The 25841-nt window shown below is 43.6% G+C and overlaps 1 protein-coding gene across 1 annotated transcript; it reads right to left on the bottom strand.

Moving 5' to 3' along the window:
- Positions 1-42: 42 nt before the first annotated feature.
- On the bottom strand, positions 43-25841 carry ABHD12B (abhydrolase domain containing 12B). The gene is made up of 13 exons (XM_037054282.1): positions 25603-25841; positions 21160-21287; positions 20177-20279; positions 18218-18337; positions 16626-16656; positions 14174-14219; positions 13862-13991; positions 13391-13428; positions 8643-8722; positions 2440-2522; positions 1253-1331; positions 543-661; positions 43-423 (listed from the first exon to the last, which is right to left on the bottom strand). Exons 1-13 carry the CDS (start codon positions 25662-25664, stop codon positions 396-398), a joined length of 1047 nt encoding a protein of 348 aa, XP_036910177.1. The 5' UTR covers positions 25665-25841; the 3' UTR covers positions 43-395.

Here is a 25841-nt window from a genome sequence, read left to right as displayed (position 1 = left end):
AAGGGTATTATTTTATAAAAGATTGAGTCACGTGCTAGGACTTTCCCCAGTCAATCAGAAAGCTAGAAAACTGTTTGGAACTTTGTAATGGTATTTAAATGAACTAAACTAAAACATAAATCATTTAACTACACATTTTTCTGTGGGATCCATTTTTTACCAAGTGTTGATTCTCCGTAGTGATGTTTCAGCATGTTCCACAAAGCAGACTGTGATAAGCTAAAAGAGAACATTCCATACCGCCCAAATTCCCTGCTTCATAGTTGGCAGGTGATTTGGAGAAACGCCAGTGACTTTAGCTCATCTAAGCAGCCCAGTACATTTTACACAAAAAAAATACATATCACAGGCGACGTTTGGACCAAGTCTTCGCGGAAGGTTTCTGCTGTCAGACCTCATGCCCACTGCTCGCTCAGGAAATCTCTGCCGAAAAAGGACCTCGATCAGATCACGTGCTTTCCCCACCTCTTGGTCTGAGTAAGCCAGAGCAGCCCTAATTGCCTTTAAGAGAAGAAAGTCACATTTAGTAAAGGTACTCTTACCTCACAGTTTTTAACAGCATGGGGCTTTTACACAGCAGGTTGTGTTGGAAGCCAGAAGGAAAGATCACCATCTTGACCCTCTCTTTGTTCCTGTACGCGTTGTGTGCAATTTCATAGAGCTGCAAGGGAACAGAAAGACAGGCATTCAAAGGCTGACAATCAGAAATGTTTTTCTAATCTGATTTTCATACAAGGGTAAGAAACACCTGGCTTGAGGAGCCAGTCCCATTAGGTCAGAGATGTGGGGCTTCTCCACATTCCCACCGGGCTGCCTCCGCCACTGGAGACCTGGAAGCTGCATGGCTCACACAGAGCACAGAGAACCTCCTCCTCCACTGTCCACACCTCCTTGCGAAGACAAGGAATTGTGACGGACACACTCTATCCCATTAAAAGAAACTGCGTCCCTAGTTTTAGAGCCGCCACAGGAAAGACTACATAGAGGTTCCCATAGTGTCCTGGGATCTTCATGACACTTCCAGGTTCACAGACCCCAAATGAGGAACGAGCAGCCACCACAAATGCTCCTTTGAGCCGAGAAGCACACGACAGGGATGCTTACTGTACACACCAGGAGCATGGTTATTTAGGGGTGTGGAGAATCCCTGAGAACGTCAGAGACCCTCCTCCGGGCTCTAGTCAAAGTCTGACTGGAAGAGATAGTGAAATAAGACCAGTATGTCTCAGTCAGGACTGAGCTCTTGGTTTACCTGTTTTCCGTTCTCCAAAGGCACCGTCCTGTCATCCTCGCCATGAATGATGAGAATCGGGGAAGACAGGAATTTTACACTAGGAACAAGTAGGAGAAAAGCATTCAGTTCAAGAATCATACGTTGGGATTTCTCCTCTTTCTCCAAGTTAAAGCTTTACTGAAACATGAAGTTTGCCCAAAATAGAACTCTTTCCACCACCCCACCCCCACCCCCCGTAGTAACTTATTTTTTCTCTGGGTAATTTTTTCCCCTTCTATTTACTTATACAATTATCTGATGAACTTAGTCTGCTTCTATGTGACTTTTTTTAAATGACAAAGAAAAACACTGAAATACTGAATTTATACAGAGTTACAAGAATCTCATCTTTTTCCTTACTCCACCTTATAATATTTGGAATATTACAATTAAAAGACTATAAAAGAACTCAAAACTCCAGAATAATAACTACCATGGGACAAAATGGAATCCTTTGTGTCCATTTATTTACTTTTCTCCATAAGTGTACAGGATGAACATGCAATAAATAGTTTGATTAGCTTCCTGGTCAGCCTCCTGCTCTGGTAATTCAGTGAGGCTGTGGCATGAAGAATTCGTGTTCCTAACCCAGGGACATCCTCAAATGATACTACCCTCCCCACACCCAGTTCTGATACCCTTCCATCCATGCCACAGTAGTTTGCTGTCTGTTACTCCTGAGAATGTTAGATCCCTTGAGTATGTTGAATAGAAGAATACTAATAATGACTGCCTATTTGCTCAAATTCTCCAACTATGAGAGGGTAACCTACCAAATTCTACTTGTAGGACTTGCTGTCAGGTTAGTGGGCTGCATAGTGGATAGGTTTTGGTTACATGGGGAATAAGGCCTAGGAGTCAGGGATCCCTCTAGAAATGTTAGGCTGGACCCTAAAGGACCTTTAAAAGGTCCTGGTAGGCCCTAACTCTGCAACTCCCTGTATGACTTCCTAGAAAGTACCAAATCTGTGAAGTCATCAAATTAACCATGAGGAAAACATCAAATGCTAAAACTTCGTAGATAATTACCCTAAACCCTAGTGTCCACCTAACAGTCCTTAGCTACCCTCTCAGACCGCTCATCTACCCATCCAGTAAGTCACCTGACAATTACCCCCAGAATCCTAGAAACGTACAGTAATAGACATTTTTTAGCATTAGCTTACTTTTCATCATTAGGGAAGACTATTTTGTCTTTTCTCAGGGCATCCATAAGTGTTTGTAAAAATCCTGGAAGTTTCCGGTAAATCTGTTTTTTAAGAAGAAAATAAATTAAAACTTGGCCTGCAGCTGTATCATTTGCTGTAGTTCCCCACCATGAACTGCGGTAGTATAGAGAGCAGTAATTTTCTAAATAAAATAAACTTTTTAAAAACAAAATTGTTATGATTATAAACCGAAGTGTGATTTAACCTTGGAATGTTGTTTAACCACAACATTCTAATTCCCTATGGTATTTACAGAATATAGAAAAGTTCCTGGTACCTAATGAACACTCAATAAATATTTCCAAAACATGGAATAAGTCTCTATGTAAAATCCCTGGTATACACTGTAAGCTATTATTAGTCATTTTCATCTTACTGTGACTGAATTCCATTCAGATTTTATTCCTTAGAATGGAGGGGAGAGGGAAGAGGGTTGCGAGGTAGTAAGTAAATGGGATGTTGCCTAGGGAAGGAAGTGGGTACAGAATAGGTACTGTAGCCAGTAAATACAAACTTCACCTTCACAGTTTTAAAAAGAATAGAATTGCGTTCACTGTGGAAACACTTTCTGGATTATGCTTATCCTCCTTCCTGAGTGTAGAGAAATTAGTTAGTTGCTCTAATGTGTAATTTGTTGCAGTCTCCCACTATGAACTATAGCAATATAAAGAATAGTCACTTTCTAAATACAATAAACTTTGAAAAAACTTTTTTCTAATTTAAAAAAGAAAGTCATGCCCTGTCTGGGTTAAGTTGGTTAGTGCATCCTCCCCATAAACCAAGGCTGTGAGTTCAATCTCCAGTCAGGGCACATACAGGAGTCAAGCAGTGAATGCACAAATAAGTAGAACAAAAATCAATCTCTCTCTCTCCCCCCACCCCCATCTCCAAACTCCCCCCTCCCTCCCTCCCTCTCTAAAAATAAAAAAATTTTAAAATCACACCATCGTAAAAACTTTGGTAAATTGAAGGAAATTGGTGGAAAATGGCTGCACGATCTGCCGTTGGAGCAGTAAAGACAAACTTCACAGTGTCGGCATCGGCCAGCTGTGACCAGGAGCCTCATGGTCTCACTGCGTTTGGCCTGCACTTTTAGCCCGGTCTCAGCAAATGATTTGCATTCAGGCGCAGTCTGGACATCCCAACAGTCTCTCCTGTTCTTTTTTACTTTTCCTGCCTTTTACCCATATTGAGGACAAAGTTTCTTGTTTTGTCTTCTTTTGTCTTTGTCTTCGGATTCCACCACCCTGGGAACCAAGAGTTCTCTGAGGGATATTCTGTAAGAGAAGCCTTCAGCAATGCATCTCAAATTCTAAAGGAGGAAGAAGAAAGCCGCCCAAGCCAATCTCCTCCTCTTTTCCTCACTCCTCAGTAGCCCGGGTGCCCCTTGAGACTCAGAGGTCATAGCATCTCCTCCAGCCCAGAGCATAGCCAGAGGTTCCTAATTAGTCTCCCTGCCTCCCTGTTCTGCAATACCACCAGATGAATATTCTGAAAATACCATGGGGTCTGCTGTTACAGAGCTTTGGGAGTACCATACTGCCTAAAACAGTAAAAATTAAAAAGCCCCCTGGCTTGGCTGCAAGCCAATCCCCATCCGAGCACAATCCCTCATTCTAAAGGCTGCACGTCTTCAGTCTGTCTGCCCAGCACGAGAAAATGTAGGACCGAATCCCATTTTCTTTTCTTCTAGGGCAGGTGGCCCTTGGGTGCTTAAGCCTCTAAGCCCTCATTTCCCTCGGCTCTAAGTGCAGGCAATGATGCCAAACTCACAGAGTTGCTGTGAGGACGTAAAAGGATAAGTGTGAAAGACCTTACGTGAGAGGCCTATGATTCTCAGCATCTTAGGGCACGTAATTGCCCCATTCCAGCCCTGTGCTTTGACTTGACTCAACGTTCTCCCCTCCAGACTGTGTGACCTAATGGCTCTCCCTCACCTTCAAAAAAGAAGCTTGTGTTATATCAACCTGTAAGTCTTCACTGACCACACCTGCACACAGGACCCTCCTCTTCGCTGAATTCTCATCCTGAAGTCATTGTTCAGGGTCCTCCCCTAACACTTAACCTTAGTCTACTTGGTAACAGAAAGAGCGAGAAAACAGAATATGCATGTGTTCGGTGCCTATTAGTAGCTGGGTACTTTGCATACATTATCTTAGTTAATTTACTCTTGGCAAAAACCCTATTCAATAGACAGTTATCCACCGTTATATAAAAATGGGAAACTCAGAGAAGAAAAATAACTTAGCTATGTCATAAGTGGTTATTGGCAAAGGCCAAGTTTGACTCATATATTTCTGGCTCCAGAGTCCATGCTCTTTTTCCACTCTCATGCTGCCTTCCTTTTCTTGGTAATGAAATTGATTCCAAATGACACACGGAAATCTGTCATTATTTTATATCCCCCTTTAATTTCCTATCTCCCTAACTAGACAGCAAGCTTCTCGAGGGTAAGGACCTATGCCTTTTACCGCATCTGGTGTCTTGCGCAGCATACACTTTCTTCTTATTCAACAGTCATTTTAGAATTATGGCACTCCACTCGTAATAAAGAATAGCTAATGGCCATTAAATGCTTACTCTGTGCCAAGTCAGAAGCAAGCAAGAATCCTAAGGCGAAAGAACATGAAGCAGTCAACACAAATAAAAAAGAGCATAGTAAAGAGTAGATTGAAACCTTAATCCATCATAATTATACTAAATGTAAACAGACTAAATACTTCAGTTAACAGAAACAAAGTCTTTTATACTAGAAAAGAAATCAAAACCCTACTATATGCTACTCGTAACTAATATGCATTAAATGTAAGAATTCAGAAAAATTAAAAGCCAATGGATTGAAAATGATGTATCATACAAACACTTAAAGGTATACTAATTATCAGACAAAGTTGGCTTTAAGTCAAGCATTATTAAGTATAAAAGGGGATATTTCATGATGAAAAGAGGATCAACTCCCATGAAAGATATAAAATTACATTATTGCCCTGATTGGTGTGGCTCGATTGGTACTGGACATCGTCCTGCAAAGCAAAAGTTCGCCAGCTGGATTTCTGACCAGGGTACATGCTTGGGCTGCAGGCCCTGTCCCCATTCAGGGCAAGTGCAAGAGGCAACTGATCAGTGTTTCTCTCCCTCCCTTTCTTTCTTTCTCCCTCCCTTCCCCCCAAGAATAAATAATGTCTTTTAAATCACATTATTATTAAAGTATGTTTCTAATAATATAACCTCAAGAAACTGCAGCAAAAATTGACAGATCTAAAGTAGAAATAACTCCACAATCATGGTGAGATATTTTAATACTTTTCCTTTAGTAACTAATAAAATAGTTTAAAAGTTGGTAGGATATAGGAGAATTAAATGATATGTTAAGAATATTAACCTAATTGACACATAAGAACACTGTACCCAAAAGATAGAACACTTTCTTTTCAAGCATATGGAACATTTACCAAAATTGAGCATTTGGGGGGCCATAAAGCAATTCTAAACAGATTTCAAAAACTGAAATCATACAGAGTATATTCTCAGATGGTAGAATTGAGCTAGAAGTCAATAACAAAAAATCAAATCCTGGAATGTTTAGAAATTATGAAATATACTTCTAAATAACCTATAAGTCAAAGAAGGTATAATATCAAAATATATTGAACAAGATTATAATTAAAATTCATTTAAAAACTTATGAGATGCAGCCGAAGTGTGGCTTAGGTGGAATCTGCCTAAAGGCATAAACTAGGAAAAGAAATACTGAAAATAAATTATCCAAATACCATCTCAAGAAAATTTTTAAAGAACAACAAATTAAATCTAAAGAAAATAGAGGAAGAAAAAGAATAATGAAGATCAGAAATTAATAAGATAGCCTACAATACAGATAATCAACAAAGTCTGAATTGGTTCTTTGAAAATGCTAATAAAATTAATTAACTCTTGATGTAAACACTGACTGCCTCTTCTCCTTGCCCTTGGATGACAGAAGCCATTGCTTCTGGAAGGTTATGCTACCCTCCCCCAACACTCTAACCCCAGGATGGCAGAAACAACTACAGCCTTTACTCAAACCTTAGAGTCCCAGTGGATCAAGCCAAAGCTAGACTTTACCTGAAGTCACATCTCTGCTCTTTCCCCTTCCTTATCCTACAACCCTCAATCAAATGATCTTGAAGATCTTTCTTGAAGAGTACTCTCAATAAATCACACACACCAAATCCCTGCCATGGACTTGGCTTCTAAGAGATCCTAACCTAGCCCTGGCTGGTGTGGCTCAGTGGATTGAGTGCCAGCCTGTGAACCAAAGGGTTGCTGGTTTGAGTCCTAATCTAGGGCACATGCCTGGGTTGCAGGCTGGGTCCCCAATGGGGAACAAGAGGCAAGCACACATTGATGTTTCACTCCCCCTCTTTCTCCCTCCCTTCTCTCTCTAAAAATTAATAAATAAAATTGTTTTAAAAAAAGAACCTAGCCCTGGCTGGTGTAGCTCAGTGGATTGAGCACGGGCCTGCAAACCACACGATTGCGGTTCGATTCCCAGTCAGGGCACATGCCTGGGTTGCAGTCCAGTTCCCAGCAGGGGATGCATGAGAGGCAACCATACATTGATATTTCTCTCCTTCTCTCCTTCCCTTCCCCACTAAAGATAAATAAATAAAATCTTAAAAAAAAAAAAGAACCTAACCTTAAACTGAAATTCAGAAAATCTAATAACTAATTTTTTAAATAATTAATTTAAAAAATAAACTTGTATATACCATGTTCCTGAATTGGGAGACTCATTATTAGAAAACTATCAACCCTCCCCCAAAATTGATCTATAGATCCAAAGTAATCCCAATCAAAACCCCAGGAAGTTGGGTTTTGTTTTGTTTTCTTTAAGAAATTGACAAGTACATTCCAAAATGTATGTGGAAATGCAAAAGGTAAAGCATAGTCAAGATGGTCTTGAGTAAGAACAAAGTTGCCCTGACAGGCATGGTTCAGTTGGTTAGGCAATGTCCCACAAAGCAAAAGGTTCGATTCCAGGTCAGGGCACGTGCCTGGGACGTGGGCACAGTCCTCAGTTGACACAAGCAAGAGGCAATCGATCAATGTTTCTCTCACACATTGGTGCTTCTCTGCCTCTCTTTCTTCCTTCCTTCCCCCACCTCCAAAAAGAAATATAATTTTTAAAAAAAGCTGAAGAACTTAGCCAGATAGCAAGACATATAAAGCTACAGTAATTAAGAGATTATAGAGAAATGAGGCTCTACCAAGAGAGGAACATTGATACATACAAACACTGGCACTGCTGAGTGATGGGGAAGGTCAATGTAGTAAGTGGCACTGGGCCAACTGAACAGGCATATGGACTTCTACATCCTACGTATGCAAAAATACATGCCTGGGATGTAGCTCTAAATGTAAGAGGTAAAACAATTTTTAGACAATAGCATAAATGGTATCTTCATAATATTTGGGTAAGCAGAGTTTTATTAAGATACTTTTCTTTTAAAAGCATTAACCATTAAAAAATGTTGGTAAACTGGTTCACCTGAAATTGAGGGATATCTCTTCATTATGAGATACCATTAAGGGAGTAAACAAGCAAAACAAGTATTTTTAAAAAACAAACAAATCGAATCTATTTGAAATACAAATAATTTGAATGACTTATGTCACTCAATGTAAATGTAAATGAAAAGATAAGAGGTAAAACTTTGGCTCTTCATAAGCCACTCAGTCTATTAGAAGAAAATAAAAGCACTACCATCCTGGCCAGTGTGGCTCAGTGGGTTGAGCAACAGCCTGCAAACTGAAAGGTTGCCAGTTCGATTCCCAGTCAGGGCACATGCCAGGGTTGCAGGCCAGGCCCCCATGTGGGCACATGTGAGAGGCAGCCAATCAATGAATCTCTTACACATCAGTGTTTCTCTCCCATTCTTCCCCTCTCTCTAAAAAATAAATAAAATCTTTTTAAAATAATAATAGCACTACCAAACCTGAAAGCCATTGTGACCTCCTCTAGTAGCAACTAGCTAATAACCTGTTTTAAGTTATTAAGTTAATAACCTGTCTTAAGTTAGAATAACTTAGAAATATATAAAACTAGTTAAGAAAAGGATTGTGGTTGATAAGTGTGTGGAAACACTTGGACATATTGTGAAGGTGAATAAGAGACTCACCTTTAACAAGGGGTAATTGATACTTGCTGTCCACATGTTGGTAAATGGAGCTTCCAGAACAATAGCATCAACTGGGGATCCTTGAAAATAATTAAAAGATTCACCTATTATATCTAAATATCACCTTCACTAAATAAGGGGTACTCAAGGTATTGTACATGAGCTGCCCACATCAAAATCATTCGTGAAGCTTATTAATAATGCACATTCCTGGACCCCACGCCAGACTTACTGAGTCAGAAGTCAGAATCTCCAGGGGACTAGGGGTGTGAGAATGTGCATTTTAAACAAGCCTCCCCACCCACCCAACCAAGAGATTTCCATGCACATGGTAGTTGCAAGCCACTACTTTCTTCAAAAATGCAACCAGATTTTCAAGGTTTGGAGAATTTAAGAAAGCAAAGTATTATGGGAAGGAAAACTGCTCAGCATCCCATTGTTAAGAACATGCCAGAGGCTGACTAGGTTGTTTTGGCCAAAACCTTCTCGCATAACAATTAGAAAACGTGTATCAGATGAGGATGTGTGTGTGTGTGTGTGTGTGTGTGTGTGTGTGAAGGCCCCTGAGGCCTGCTAAACCAGTGAGATTTTGTAGAGCCATTACCAAAAGACAAATGCCAAAAGAGTTTGAGCTGCCTCTCCCCTCAAAGGAGTTGAAATTTTGAAAGCAACAGTGGTAGCTTAGAGGCTTAGAACTAGACAGAACTTTCAGCATCCTCACAGGACCAAATGGACAAAATTAGAGCTCAGGACCTGACAAGGAGAAAGGCCTTAGTACATTTCTCAGGCTTTTTGTTGTGACCTCAAAGGATGACACCTTGGGAATAATGGTGAACTAGAAATAAACCAGCTGAAAAGCAGCTCAATTTTTGATGTGCTTTAGGTGATCTCCCCTATTATAACTTTTGGCAGAAAAACAAATTCTTTCTAGACAAAGATAACTTACCCCAGCCTCACATTATGTCTACAGTTTTCCATAAATAATGTCTAGAACTTAATTAAAAATAACTGGACATAGAGACAAAAATAGCCTTTCACCCAAAATGAAAAAAGCCAATAATAGAAATAGATCAACAAAAGATCTAGATATTGGAGTTATCATATATGGAATTTAAAATAACAACATACTAAAATTTTTAAATTATTATTAAAGCATTACTATATTGATATCAAAGTATTAAAATCCTCACCTTTAAAATTATTTACATGTGTTTACATACATGTGTTACATACATGGACACATAATTAAATATATATTTAGGTAATATATTCAAGAAATCAATGACAAGAAAAATTTTCACAGAAAACTATAAATTCAGTTTTTAGAGACTTCTAGCCAAGATGGAGACATAGGTAGATACACTTTGCCTTCTCGCACAACCAAAAGAAGGACAGCAATAAATTTAAAAACACAAAACAACCACAACTGCCAGAATATCAAACCATATACAAGTTCAACAACCAAGAGGTTAAACATTCATCCAGACTGGTAGGAGGGGCAGAGATGGGTAACTGGGGTGGAGAGGACTGGTGGCACGGTGGCTGCTGGAGGACCAGGGCAGAAGAGGTGGTGGCTGGCAGATCGGGCAGTCCCACATTTGTATACAGATAAACCAGGAGGAGCAACTGGGGAATGAGACAGACAGAACAACCCAGGGCTCCAGGATAGAGGAAATAAAGCCTCAAAACCTCTGACTGTAAAAACCTGTGGGTGTTGTGGCAGGAGAAGAAACTCCCAGCCTCAGAGGAAGGTTTGTTGAAGAGACCCACAGGGTCCTAGAATGTACACAAACCCATTCACTGAGGAATCAGTACCAGAAGGGCCCAATTTGCTTGTGGGAAGCAGGGGAAGTGACTGAAAGCCAGCAGAGAGCCAAGCAAGGGGCATTGTTCTCTGTCAGACCCCTACCCCACATACAGCGACATGGGTTGCACTGTGCCCTGCCCTGCTGAATACCTAAAGCTTCACCCCTTACTATGTAACAGGTGCAGCAAGACAAAAATATATAGAAAATGAAAGAACAGATCAAAACTCTAAAAAATAGAACTAAGTGAGGAAGAGACAGCCAACATATCAGGTGCACAGTTCAAAACACTGGTAATCAGGATGCTCGCAGAAATGGTTTAGTATAGTTGCAAAATTGAGGAAGAAGTGAAGGCTATGAAAAGTGAAATAAAGGAAAATGTACAGGGAACCAACAGTGATGGGAAGGAAACCAGGACTCAAATCAATGGTTTGGAACAGAAGGAAGAAATAAACATTCAACCAGAACAGAATGAAGAAGCAAGAATTCAAAAAAATGAGGAGAGGCTTAGGAATCTCTGGGACAACTTTAATCATTCCAACATCCAAATCATAGGATGCCAGAAAGAGAAGAGGAAGAGCAAGAAATTGAAAACTTATTTGAACAAACAATGAAGGAGAACTCCCCCAATCTGGCAGAGGAAATTGACTTCCAGGAAGTCCAGGAAGCTCAGAGTCCCAAAGAACTTGGATCCAAAGAAGCACACACCAAGGCACATCATAATTACATTAACCAAGATGAAAGATAAGGAGAGAATCTTAAAAGCAGCGAGAGAAAAGGAGACAGTTACCTACAAAGGTGTTCCCATCAGACTGTCAGCTGATTTCTCAAAAGAGACCTTACAGGCAAGAAGGGGCTGGAAAGAAGTATTCCAAGTCATGAAATCCAAAGACCTACATCCAAGATTACTCTATCCAGCAAAGCTATCATTTAGAACAGAAGGGCAGATAAAGTGCTTCCCAGATAAGGTCAAGTTCAAGGAGTTCATCATCACCAAGCCCTTATTATATGAAATGTTAATGGGACTCATCTAAGAAAAAGAAGATCAAAACTATGAAGTGTAAAATGACAACAAACTCACAACTATCAACAACCAAACCTAAAACAAAAACAAACTGAGCAAAAACATAGAACAGAAACAAAGATCACAGAAATGGAGATCACATGAAGTGCTATCAGCAGGGGTCGGGGGAGGGGGAGAATGGGCGAAATGGTACAAGGAATAAGTAGCATAAATGGTAGGTACAAAATAGACAGGGGGAGTTAAGAATAGTGCAGGAAATGGAGAACTTACACGTATGGCCTGTGGACATGAACTACAGTGGGGAATGCTAGTGAGGGTGGTAGAGGGTGGAGGGAAATAAAGGGGGAAAGAAAATGGGACAACTGTAATAGCATCAGCAATAAAATATATTTTAAACAAGAAAACTATAAATTGTATAAAAAGTTATCAAATAGAAATTCCAGAACTGAGTAATACAATTTAATTGAAATTAGGAAATCAATAGACTGGTTAAATACCAGATTAGAACCAGCTGAAAACAATTAGTGAACTATATAAGTAGAGCAAAAGAAAATATCTAAACTAGAGCACAAAGAGAAAAAAGTCTGGAAAACCAGAAAAGGACCTATGAGAGAGAGAAGACAAGAGAGAGGCAGGCACAATATTGAAGATACAAGGACCAACGATTTCCCAAAGTAGATGAACATCAAGCCACAGAGTTCAGATGTGCTATAAACCCCAAGCCGAATATGTACTAAGAAACCCACACCTGGGAAAATCACAGTAGAACTGCTGAAAAACCAAGACCAAAAGAAAATCTCAAGAGCAATCAGAACAAAAAGCTAGCTTTATCTTCAAAGGAGCGGCGGTGAGCCTGCAGCTGACCTCCTAACAAAACAGTGAAAGCCAGAACAAAGCGCTGAGGTAATATCCTTCAAAAATGAAGATGAAATAAAGACATTTTCAGACCAAAACTGAGAGAATTCTTCAACAGACAGGCAGAACAAATATCCTAGATGGAAACAGCAAAATACTGGAACTACTGAAGAGCAAAAATAAATAAATAAATAAATCTAAATATTGACTTTAAAATATAAAAATGTTTTATGGTATGTTTGTAGAGAAAGTTAAAATATGTGATAGCAAGAGTTCATAAGCTGAGGTTATAAATGGAATGGAAGTATTCCAAGGTCATTGCTCATCTAGGAAGTGAAGTATTCATTTTCGTGAGAATTTAGTTCAGGCAATACAGCCTCGTCAACACTGTGAGGGAAGTGACAGAGAGCTATGAGTCCTTAGAGGAACATTGAACTAATGTTTAGTTTATTTACATAAACAATTAAGGTTGTGAATAGCAGGTGACTTGCTTTAAAGTGTTTATGTAACTCAGCCTGACCTGTATTGCCAAGTCAAGTTTCAGATGTGATGCAAGAGATTGCAAGCTTTCGATGCACATCCAAACCACCTTGTCCTATTCACAGAGATTCCAATTCGGGAAAATAGATCCAGGAAACCTGTGTGTTCAGAAAGCCCCCGGGAGAGTCTGATCCAGGCGGTTCTTGGCACATTTTGAGAAATACTGACATAAATATTATATAAGAAGGGCTGCAGAAAAGCAAGCCCTGCCTGTTATTTCTCACCGAATTATTTTCCTCTCCCGTAATTCAAATTACTCCATAACATTATCACTTCTCAATGAGGGGTCTTTCAAAGGTAACGTTACCTTTTTCTTTAATAGTTATTTTTAATTTCATAATCTTGAAAAAGTTTTTCTCTCTATTATATATTAAATAGAGAGAAAAAAGTTTGTTACCTATCAGAAAGTGGCCAAAGTTGGGGTGCCTTAGGTATCTCTGTGTTGAAAATGTGCACAATAACCTCCTGTTTTCAGTTTCCCACCTCAAGCCAAAAAATTATACCATGCAATCATCATATAGTACCTTTCTCTTCTAGTACTCTCGCAGCATTTGTTACAACTCTGTAAAACAATAAAAGTTAGTGTAGATGTGAAACAGTGACTTATCAGTCAGGTAAATAATACAAAACGCAACACCCAGGACAAGCATCTGGTGAACGTTCTGGAAGTACTGGTTAGAAAATGCTCCTAGATGCAAAATTTTGCACAGGATTTCAAGGAGTCCCGCTGACCCTAAATTAAGAATTCTTTTCTTTAAAACTCTCAGGGAGAGTTCTGGAATGGGCTTCAGGGTCACAGGTAACCGTGGAGCTGAGTGGACCCTCCTTTGTTTGACAACCAGGCACACTGGGAAGGCCAGGGCTCTGGCCAAGTGTGGGGAGTGAGAGAAACCAGAGACGAGTCCCTGACTCCTGGATCATGGCCTCTTCCAGGGCTCATTGTTGCCCAAAGCCCCAAGGACCCGACGAAGGACCCATCTTCAGACCCCACTTACCCTGTACCCAGAGAGTGGCCCCAGAGGCACACGGGGGTGGTACCACTTCTTGCCTTGGTCCACTCATAGACACAAATAGCATCCGCAGTCAGTCCCTCCTCTGTGGGCTTACCTGTAGAGTCCCCGAACCCTGGCAGCAAGGCAAGGCAAACACAGGATCACCATCTCCAAAGTGAGTCATCAAAAGCCTCCTGCTTCTTAAAAAATCTTTGTATACTGTTTTTTGTTTGTTTGTGGTGTAACCTTTTTATTCTTGTTTATTCTGTTACAATTGTTTCACTCCCCACCCCCTTTTGCCCTCGTAACACATACCTCTGTAGTCAACAGACAGGACGTGAAAGCCACCATCACTCAGCACCTAGATGGCAAAGGAGCTGTTACCACTTTAATTAGGAGACAGAAGAGGCGGTATAACCTCCTCAGCACCTCCGTAACCCCAGTCGTGATGGTTTAGTAAGTAGGCAAAGATGTATTTTGGAAATGTGGTGTTTGACTTCAGTCTTGAGAAGGTCAGGCCCAGTGGGAAGGAGGGGATGGAAGCAGCACAGCACAGCAGGGTCACACAGCCTGGGCCACACTGGGGCTCTGCCACTTTCAGCTGTGTGACCATGGGCAAGCCATTCACACTTAAATATGTACGCATTATTCTGAGAAGTGAAAAACAGTAGTCACTGCCTTCAGGGTTGTTGGAAGATTACATGAGGTGACGCATTAAAATATCTTGGTACATAGTAAATGTCTTTTTTAAAGAATTCCCTTCAGGATAAGAACTCTACACAGAATTGTAGTAGAGGCAATTAAATAATAGGGAGATAATTATATTAAATAAAAACATAAAGAGTTAATACCAATAAAAAATAAAGAGATCGTTAGATTAAATCAAACCACTGCCAAGCCTCATGTAGATAAGTGAGGACAGAACATGAAAAACATAACCTTAAATGACATGAGTTACAAAGACAGACAAAGAAAGGGCAAAAGAGCAAACTGACTGTACAAATACTTTTCCAACTAAATCCTCACAATAGTCCAGTAAGGAAGGCACTGTCCCCATTGAACAGACAGCGAAACTGAGCCTCGGGGAGTTGGAGCAGTGTGTTCGTGGCCGGCCACCCACGTGGCCAGAGGCAGAACCCAGATTCACAGCTGGGCCCGACGATGTCCCAGCACTGCGCTTCCTCTCCCACAGCCTAGACACGGGTGGCTGACTCTCCTCAGGAACTTTTAAATACAAACTGAACTAATAATGAGAAAATAGTCTATTTTAAATGTCTATTTAAACTACATTCACTCCCCCAAAAAGTTATCTAGGAAACAGGGCAGTTCAGCATCCAGGGAAATGGGAACATAAGTGTGTGGTTTGTGACACTGGACATTGAAGACCATGTGACAATACAGCTCAAGAACAACAGCAGCAACAGAGTCTAAGGATTTATCTCTAGGGAAAAAAATTCCCAAAGAAGAATAAACTGAATACTTGAAGTTTTCCGTAGCAATTCTGTTGAAAAGAAATCACCTATCCAAGAGACAGAATGAAGAGCTAAGGCAGTATGGCCAGGCTAGGGCGGGTGGAGGGGGGGGGCATTGACTGGGGCTGGGGATACCCAGAAGCTGCCCCGGGGAAGACGTCTTCTCATACCTTCCCCACCCACCCCAACTACCACAGGGATGATCTGGCTACTGTTCACACCTACACCTCCAACTCTTCTCCCTTCTGTGCACACAGGGAACATACAAGTCAGCTCTGCCAAGAGTGGGAGGAGGAAAAACTACGTGTTCTCACAGACATCAGCTTCACCACCATCCCACGTGGGAAGTGCAGAGAGAGGGGTACAGGATGGGAAGCACACCTAAAAATGAGTAGGCACTACCATTCCAGGCAAAACTATCCAGCCCCCACTACTCCACCAGTCAGCTCTGAGAAGGCAGTGAGTGATGGAGGGAGGAGCTTCCTGTCTGAAACAGGGAGGGAGGATGAAGAAGGCGCCCGGCCTGGCAGGGTCCTGCACCCCATGAATACTGTGTTAAAGCAGGAAAGAGCTGAGGTGGGAGCAGGCACGTGAGGGGAGAGATCAGGCCCTGTGTCAGGAACTGGACAAGCTGCCTGGTCACCTGCAGCAAAAAATGCCCCAGCTGGAATGTGGGAGAGGATATGCAGAGAGCTTGCCTGACCAGCTCTGACTCAGAAGTCAGAGATGGTTACGTGGGAAGCCTGCCATTACCCTCACAGTTGGAAATGCAGGGGCTGCCCCAACAAACTGCAGTCACGAAGCAGGCTCGTGACCACCATCCCACCCTGCAGCAAAGCCTGGCCACCATCCTGCCGTGCAGAACCTTTTGTGGAGCTGAAGCCGGGGCCTGGATGACTTTTAAAAATAGACATTTTAGGTCTTTATCCTATATCACAAAAAGGGTTGTTTCTGTAGGAGTGATTGTATCCTCTTCACACTTAACGTACCCTCTCAACCCAGCCCCCAGCCCTCAGAAAAAAGTAAATAAATAGACCTTCAAGTCCATCTGCTAATGAAGGCACTAAATTCATGAACGTGTTCTGGGACTCAGAGATACTCACAGCTATTCTGATCCCCCCGGTCAAAACAGGAAGAAAGTCCACCCATGGGAGACTGGGCCCCAGACACCAAACCCACCTTGGAGAGCTCTCAGGAGACAACCACGCTGAAGGCTGAGGGTGATCTTAAGGCTGCAGCCCAGAAGAAAATAAATGAAGACATAAAATCGGTGCCTGTGGCCCCTTCAGACATACCTGTACTAGATTAAGCCTGTGAGGTGCTGCCCTGTAGAAAAGGTAAAAAAAAAAAAAAAAAAAAAAAAAAAAGCAAGATTTAGGGATTGGGATGACAAATTCAATAAAAACCTATCATGCTGCTGGCAGCTGATCTCACAGGTTTCTTTGTCAGGTTAGAGAAATAACTAGGGGAAAGGGAAGTGGGCGTGTCAGGGGGAATGACTGATGGCTCCCACTCCTGCCGAGCTCCTCTGCTTCTTGCCATAAGCATTTGGTGAATACGCATCTGAATCCATCTCCTTACACTTCTGTGCAGCAAAACTCATTTCTAAGAATACTTTTAGAAGCTAAAGGAAAATAAGTTCCAGAAAGTGGCTTTTTAGAAAAAAAGGATGATATAGTCACACTCACTAAACTCAGATCTTGCCTGGAGCCTGTCCACCGTGCCACCAAAGGCAAGGTGAAGGGAAAGAGAGAGAGACACACTCCTGCAGGTTCAAGAAACATTTTTTCCAAAATAACCTCCCATTTGGCCTCCTTTCAGCTCAGTACTCCTGACCGTAAGCTGAGAGCTCTGGGTAGGGGACAGGAGAAAGCTGGGGCTCACCCCAGAGCTAGTAAATCTGCAATAACAGAGACCATAGCAGATTCACACAGAGGGGCAGACGGGAAGGTGGGACCCACGTGATCCTTTAAGGAAGTGCATCGTAAGTGCCCAAGTCTGCAGTCTCAGAACAATGTTAAACAGTGTGGAAAAACGCTAAATTCACAGGCAATCTCTAGAAATGTGACTCTAAAATGGACTCCTCAAGAAAGCCATCATCTGACAGAAAAAGACTGTGAGAAAAAGAGGCATAGGCCAGGGAGCCAAGGGGCAGATTCCAGGGCTTGTCACTCTGTTTGAAGTGACCCTCCAGAGACAGAGCCAGGTCTGTGGGTCTGTGAGGCACATCCCACTCCCCCAAGCGGACAAGGGGCAGTCAGAGCCGATCATCTTCAGCCACGGTAATCCCAGGCCCACCGAAGGCCCTGGCAGCTGCAGTCAAAGGAGAGCCAGGCCTCTGGAAGGCGGTCTTAGTCACAAAGCAAGGTTGGGACCACAGAGAGCAAAGCCGAGGCATCAGTATTCCGGGCTAGACTTGGTCAGAATTCCAGGTGATCTCTCATAGGAGTCCACAGCACTGATCAATAGGATCCACGCTAAATAAAACAGTCTTCGTGTACTTTTGTGAAAACACCACTGATATGGAAATTGCTCTTTCTGTGCCCGTATTTCATGCCTGTTCCCTTTCCCATCATCTATGGGTTCAATCCGTCATTTCAGACACTCTTAGTAATAAAGGAACCACCGCTTTCCTGGAAACCGGTATCTAAATTTTGAAAGTTCATGTCCCTCTCAGTTAAGGATCCACATTATTCTACATATAGAATGTATGGAGTTTTTTTAAAGAGAAGCCTACCACCAGGACACTATGAAATTTCAACAAGGGAAAAAAAATATGTGGAAGCATCTCACAGAGTTGAAAACCGAGCCTCACCTTTCATTCCCCCACGAGGCTGACATGCTCTGTCTCCCTCTTAAAAAAAAAAGTCTAAGCCAAGGCACTGACCGGTGTTCTGCGCTGCCATGAAGATACACAATAATTGGGTTGCCGTCCTGAAGGGCTGCTTCGTACCAGCAACGGTCCTTCCCCTTCGCCTCTTCCCACCGGCAGATGGGCACCGTGTGCCTAAAGAGCAAGGGAAGTTTTTAACAAACATGGTCTGAGAGAAGACTTCTCTCTCCTTGCCAAAGTCTGAACACTCCCTATGCCAGGTAGCTGTTAGATAGATAGATAGATAGATGGTAGATAGATGACTTGTGTTTATAAATATCTTTTATATAAATTTACGTACACAAATGTTTACCTGAGTAGTACATACACATGGCAAATATCAAAATGTAATACTACAAAGCATCCTGTAATGGAAACCAGCATTTCTCGGCTTCCTCTTCCCCATGCATGGAGACAGCCCCTTTTATCCATGTACCGTGTTAGTCCTTCCGACTCCCACACCTAAAACTCTTCCAACACCACAGTTCCTGGGCGCAATCCATCAAAATGAAGTCCATTGAGTGGAAACAGGTGAAAGATAACAGATATTTGCCGTGTGCTATTGGTTTGCTTTAACAGGTAAGTTGGAAAGAAGGTAAAGGGAAATCAGTTTGGGTAGGAGGAAAGAATGTTAACATGAAACTAAGCTATTCTCAGGAAACCCAGTGACTTTGTGATTGTAGATACCTGCCTGCCCGTCAGTTCCTTCTCCTAGTTAAACCAACGAATTAACCCTGAAAATATAAACCCTGCCCTATGACATGTCCCAAGGTGACTTGGAGAACTGGCCACAGAGGAAAAGTCTTCAGTCCTCTGACATAAAACCCCAGGGCCTCTGTACTGTGAAGACGGGCATTGCCGCTAGCTGGGTAAGTCGACTGGAGAGGTGACTCACCAAACCAAGGACCAAAGGGGTAAGAGCAAAGAAAAAAATGATTTTCAAATTCCAACATGCTCAGCTGAACTGCTGTTTAGGGTACAGGGAGATGAAATATAAAACAGCACTGGAAAATTGGCAGTCGAGGACAAGTAATAGAATGAAACAGAAGAAGACACTGAGGTAAGCACAGTGCAAAAGACAACAGAATGCCCATGACTTCACTTGACAAGTATTAATAAATAAGTGCCAAGCACTGTGCTAAGCAGTGAAGACCCACAAACAAAGTCACGGAAGACATAGTCCTGTAAGGAAAGCAAACACTAACCAAATAATTGGGCACACATTACTTAATTACAGAGGGAATCAGTGCGGGAAGGACAAGCACAGGTTGCCACTAACATCTGCCTAAAATGGGGACAAGGAAAGGCTTCCCTGAAAATTAGGCATCTGAGACCCAATGGTGAGCAGGCAGTTAGTTACACTGAGGCAGGAACAGGGGAACAGAGAGATGGGGGTGTTCAACCCGCGACCTTCGGGCTGCATATGGCCCAGGATGGCTATGAAGGTGGCCCAGCACAAAACCGTAAGTTTACTTAAAATATTATGAGATTTTTTGTGTGTGTGATTACATGTTGCAATGTATTTAATGTGTGACCCAAGACAACTCTTCTTCCAGTGTGGCCCAGAGATGCCAAAAGGTTGGGCACCCCTATACGTAGACAGAGAGTGTGGCATGGTTTGCAACGAGGCCAGTGGGTCTGGAGCAGAGTGGAGAGAGCAGTGTGGAGTAAGTCAGGAGGAGGGGCCTGGACCAGGTCCTTCAGGCCTGGTGAAAGGCCCAAAGCACGGAGCAGCACCTGGAAGTTGTCACACTCCAAAGTAAAGTTCCTGAAAAGCAAACTGGAGCAGGTCAAATAACAATACAAATGAAAGGTGTACGGAACAGCTTCCAGGTGCCTCCGAGGAACGCCAGCCTCTCCACAGGCTAGTGGCACAGCCCTGCTCATCCTCGCCCTTGTAACGTGGAATGCCCATGACTGGGCATTCCATGCCCAAGTTCATCAAGCAACCCAGTGTCCAATCAGTGCACTCACCAGACTCCCAGAATCACCCCAGGTTCAACTTTGATATAGAAGTTCACTGTGCGAGGCATCTTTAACTCTGGTTTCTTTAAATCCACAAGAAATGGTGCTTTGACTGGAAAATAGAAATCATTATCAACTCCCAGAATCAAATTTCAGGCATTTCACTCACAATCAAAAAAAGTAATTAACCTCACAGTTAACACGTTTCTGAGCTTCAAGCTACTACACTCAATTCTTAGCAAATTATTTTATTTTATAAACTGAGGCTAGCCTACAGAAGGATTGGCCAAAAAAATTCTAAAGCTAGATTTTAAAATAGCACCAGAGTGCGGTAGGTAGTTCATAACAGAGTTTATTCAATCCTTAGGCTTATCTCAAGCTAAAGGAATCAGAGGCCATTCTCCTGAGAAGGTAAGAGGACCTAGAAACAGGTGATGAGTGTTCTGCTGCTGTTGAGTGTTACTATTTAAAGTGAAACCTAATGATGAGCCACAAGCCATATGCCATGAAATGTCCAGGATAAACGTGCACCTGGGGACATGCAGGTGAGAGCATTACTCATGTCCTAGAAGGGCCCCGTGGCACATTGACCAACACAGCGCTCGGTGGAAAAGACACAGGAAAATAGAGATCTACCATCGGCATTTCTCTGCGCCCCCCCCCCTTGCTCACTCTTGCTCTCTCTCTCTGTCTCTCGGGAGGAGGAGGTGAAAAAGATTTCATCAGGCAGTAAAATACCCACATTAACAGCTGATCTGAAGACTGAGCTCCTGAATTGGAACCCTTTCCACAAGGCCATGTTTTTCTGTCTCCAAGATTGCAAGGACTCATGCTCGGCCCCCAAAGCCAAAGGTAACCTGGTTTCAGACCATTTAACTCGAGCCATAATCTTATAACTGATGTCTGTTTTTCCTTGTGCCACAGCGTTAAGGGCAGTGAGTTCTTTATTTGGGGAAAATATATAGGCAGATTCACGAAGGGCATATACTTACAAAAATTAAAATAAACTAGCATGTCCATCAGAGGAGGGAAAATGTGTTCTTTTAATGGTTTACTAGTAAAGTTGCGGTACTCGGTGGCTATTTTCCTTCTGCATGCGTCACAGCACTGTGGAACAGACCTGCAGGATATTGTGAAACAAACAAAGTATTCAAAAATCAGTCCAGGTTTTGTCTTGGTTTATTTTTTCTGTTAAGATCCAAGTCAAATTTCAGACACTAACACAGGGAAATACCGGTACCTTGGCATTTAAGTATTTACAGAACTATATGTAATTAGGGCAGATCAAGACTGGGCAGGCACTGAGGGAGAAACAGGGGAGGAGAGCAATAAGGCGGGGCCCCAACCAGCTGCTGAAAAAGCCCAAGACAGCCAGGACAGGTGGGGAGGGGACACGGATGCGCCAGAATCAGGCTCATTCTCCCACAGCAGCCCCACAAGGGGACCCCGAAGTCATCAGGAACCAGGAGTCAATATAACTGTTGCCACGGTTTTTAATTACATCATAATTCAGTACTGTGTGTGTTAGCTATTATTTTTATCATTATTATTATTATTATTATCATTATCATTAGTCTAAAACATTAAGCAAGTTAACATCAGATCACCACCCTTCTGACTGGGTCTTAGGAAGAAATGAGCCAATAACAGAAAACCCTCACTCCTGGCGTGGCATCCCTGGTGAGAGGCACCATGAGGAGCAGGGTGGGGAGTGAGGGGATCTGAAGGTTGGTGGCAGCAGGGCTGGGCCTGGTCAGGGAGGGACACAGAGGGGCCGTGCACATAGTGTTTATCCTGCCGTCCCCGTGACACAAACCACTAAACTGGGAGCCATCAGGAGATGAGTTATGAGTTTTCCATGGGGCGTCACTAATGTCACTCTGTCTCGAGCCACATCTCTCAGGAGGGTTGAGTGTCTCTTACCTTTGAGAAGCGAGGGATCCAGGAGGCCAGTGTGAACACTCCTGCTTCCAGTTTTTTGGCCACATCATCCATTAAATAAACCCCTTTCCCTCTTGTGGGCAGTCGGTGTGAAGACTGCTCAATGTAATCAAATTGTGAGGTTGGGGGCTGAAAAGCATTTTCAACAAACTGTTTCCCCTGCCTTGATTTTGCTAACGGACCAGAGGCAGTTGAGAAGGTAACTTTTAGTACCTAAACTTGGCAAATGAGAAGACTGAAAAGTTAAGCAATCTTCCCAAGGTCACACAGCCAGTGCATGGTAGGGTCACGTGTACCCTGGTCCGTCTGCCCCGAATTCTGTGACGCTCTGCAGTCACACTCCTGGTGGCTCCCTCGTGCCCCCCCACACAAGCAAAAATGAGCCCCAAGGACAAGGCTGGTCTTGGGCAAAATACAGCTCTCAGAGGAGGTTGGCAAGGACCCCTTCTCCCTTTCAGCACCCCTGCCGCTCTCAGGGTCCCTTCCTCCTCCTACTTTCTCCCCTCTTCCTGCTCCTGTGTTCTCAGGAGTCTTCTGATGACAAAGTATCAAAGACAGACCTCTAAAAATGCCCCTCGGGTGTTAATCACTTAAAAGCCAGAGTGCCTATATATGCTTGGAAGAGGCAAGAAGGGATGAGATAATGAACCTCTGATGAAGTCTAGCAATTCTCAGAGAGTGGCAAAGATATCTTGGCTAAGGGTAATGAATAGCCCTTCAAATACATCAGATATGGGCAACTGCCTACTCACGAACTCAGCAAGAAAGAAATGAAAATGCCTGCTGCATAATACCTTAAAATAGGCTGGGGGTGGTAGGAAGGAGAGGACATGGTTGTTCTGATTCTAGAGATAAAACGTCAAACCCAGAAAAGTCGCTTTGAGCCACAGATCAAGCCGCAACGGGCAGAACTGAACACGATCTGAATTCTTCTGCTTCCTTCGAGCTGGCTGGCCCCAGCGTTCATTCTCCTGACTCTCAGAACTCAGGCTACCCTGCCTGTTAGGCTCCTGCTAAGTTATCTTTGAAGGTAGCAGGGTGCTTGGGAGGCAGAGGCAGTAGGAGGAAATATGCTCCCGTTTTTAAAGAATAATTCATGCAGGACCCTTCTCTCAAATAGCTCAAGGCACTTCTGTGAGAAGAGAACAGAGTGACTGTACCCCTTTGGGTGCACAGTGGCTTCTTTTAACTGGGGGATTGTCAGTTTGACTTCCCTCAGATCAGTAGGGAATCAGAAGTCACCAGCGGCTCATAGACCTTATTCGAGCAGAGGATGCCGCTTCAGCCCACTCCCTGCCCACAGCCAGCCACACAAACAGCCCCCTGGCTGCTCTGGGGTTCCCGCACCTGCCCTTTGATCAGATGTGTCTGTAACTGTGCGGCGTCCCACGGGGGCCACGGAGCCAAACTGGATGGCTCTTACTGGAGGAACATGGTGGAACCTGAGGTGCCACAGGGTAAAACATTCATGTTTCGTGCTCAGAGGTGTCTACAAACCCACCTTGGGGTGTGCAAATCTAACATTTGGCAAGATAACGGTTCCAAATATTGAGCCATGCCGCACACCCAACAGGCCCATTCATTCAGCCAACATGCAAGTTACATCGGTGTCCTCCACTCTTCTTTCCCCCCAACCGAATCTTCCCCTTCTTTCACATCCCCTCAGGTGTCTCTTCTTTGTCAAAGCCTCTCTAGACAGATCTCCCCATGGTGGCCTTTCTTTTCCTTTTACCCTTCCCACTGATTATAATCAAGGCCTCCGTTTGACCTTTAATAGTTGTCTGGTTGTTTTCTCATCATTAGCCCTGTCTTTCCAACTTTCCCCAGATGATGAAAACCACCTGGCATATAATGCTGCTCTTACTGTCCGCTCCGTCTACCACGGGCTGAGCTCCCTAAATACTGTCGATCCACAGGTTGAAACTGAGACGAAAGGCACACCGGAAGCCCTCCACGATGTGTGCTGACCTGAACTAGCCTGGCTCCAAGAAACAAAAGGGACCCAGGATGCTGGATACCGGTCTGGGCCTCAGCCTCAGAGAGTTAAATTAGATCCGTAATTTTCTGCCCAAAGAAATGCGCGATTATTTACTCCTTCAGGAAGCTTCTCTGGAGACTTATTTTTTAGTAATTAGTAAGGCCAGTGGTAGAGGGTCCCCAACTTCCCATCTCATACTCCATTATCAACAGCAAAGTGAGTTGTTCTCTAAAAGCATGAACTGCATCTTTGATTCTCTGCCAAGTAAGTGTTAAATTATTAGCAACCATCAGCTCTCCAGAAAGCACGAAGTAGAAAGTTAGTAAGTGCCGGCTTTCCCAGAACAATTCACCAAATCAGGAGGCAGTGCCTGGGAACAGGAAGTTGGAAGAGGGCTGTCCGTGACATGTTCGTATCCAGCACAGAGGGGGACAGGGGCCAGCACTGCTGGGCTGGGGGTTGGGGGGGTAGGGGGTGAGGGGGGTGGGCAGCTGTGATCTGCCCCCTGCTCTGAGCTACAGAAGGAATAGGAAGACAGAAGATGGATGTTTGTCTTCACCACTCGGGCATTCCAAAGTGAAGTCTTCTTTGTCTGGTTGCAATTCTTGAATATTTTGCAATGAGAAAAAAAATTAAACAAAAAGACAAACCAAAAAGCCAATACCTTCCTATACCAACAAACCAAAACAAGATGCCCAAGTTCCTGGGTTCAGGTTCTCCAGCCAATACCTGGCTGTGTTACATGCAAGACTAGTAATATACTGCTGGTGGATTCAGATAGTTTAAGATCATTGCTTAAGCCAAGAGAGGATTCATGGGAAGAAGACAATAAAAAACTCATTGATATAGACGTTTCAGATTTAAAGGATGTGAGATTGTAACACAGGTGATGCCGGGTTACAGTTCGATGTTCCATTCACCTTCAGCATCAGGGAAGGGTGTTTGTTCTGTAAACACCTGCCAGAGAGTTCACACTCTGGGGGCCAGCTGGCTTCCCCATCTGTTTCCATCTTCCAGGTAGGCCCTTGACCTAAGAGGATGCCATCCAACACTACGACATAGATTATTATTGTCACTGTCATTATTTTTTTAATCCACCCTGTGAATTAGTAAAATGGTCAAGGCAGATGAGAGATTGTTATAGGAACCTGAGCCATCTTTCTGGAATCTCTAGTTCAGAAGCCCCAAAGGTGTCTACCTTCCTAAAAAACCAAACCCGAGAGTCTCGAGGGCCAGAGTAGGGGCTTAAGATAAGGTGGCATCCAAAGAGCCCCAGGGGTTCACAGAACTCTGGGGCCTCTGAAGCCCCCCTCCCCACCCCTCCCCGCAGCAGCAGCAGTGCCTGCCCTCGGGGCCCCAAAGCCCACCTTTGAGTCTTGGTCGCGATCTCGTAGCCTTGTGCTTCCCTTGGCCCCTCCCTCTGCCCCAGCGCCCGGCAGCCGGGCAGCTGAAGCCGTCCCTGCGCTCCCGCTCCCGGGGTGGACAGGTCTCCTGGCCGCGGGCAGTGCGCACTCACCGCGCGTTCCGCACGACCATGTCCCACCAGGCGGCCACGCAGTCCTCCGTGTTCGTCTCCATCCCGCGCCGTGTCCCGAACCGCCACCGCGGGAGCTGCTGCGGAGATCCATGGGCAGCGCCCGCCCGCCCCCGCGGTGTCCAGCCCGCCCTCCAGCCCCGTTCCGGCTGCAACCTGGCCCGGCAGGGCGACAACCACGGGGCCTTCGGGGTGGAGAGAGCAGGGTTGCCGACCCCACC

Source organism: Sturnira hondurensis, unplaced genomic scaffold (genome assembly GCF_014824575.4).
Source record: "Sturnira hondurensis isolate 20B ecotype Veracruz unplaced genomic scaffold, ASM1482457v3 Scaffold0008196, whole genome shotgun sequence".
In the NCBI taxonomy this organism is placed as follows: domain Eukaryota; kingdom Metazoa; phylum Chordata; class Mammalia; order Chiroptera; family Phyllostomidae; genus Sturnira; species Sturnira hondurensis.
This window is presented reverse-complemented; position numbering and strand designations above follow the sequence as displayed.

Coding starts and splice junctions, on each gene's coding strand:
- ABHD12B (XM_037054282.1), bottom strand. CDS start 25,664: ATGGAGACGAACACGGAGGACTGCGTGGCCGCCTGGTGGGACATGGTC. Junction 13,992..14,173: donor CCTGTCTGTTGACTACAGAG/GTATGTGTTACG, acceptor CCTTGCTGCCAG/GGTTCGGGGACTCTACAGGT. Junction 424..542: donor ATGCTGTTAAAAACTGTGAG/GTAAGAGTACCT, acceptor CTTTTTCGGCAG/AGATTTCCTGAGCGAGCAGT.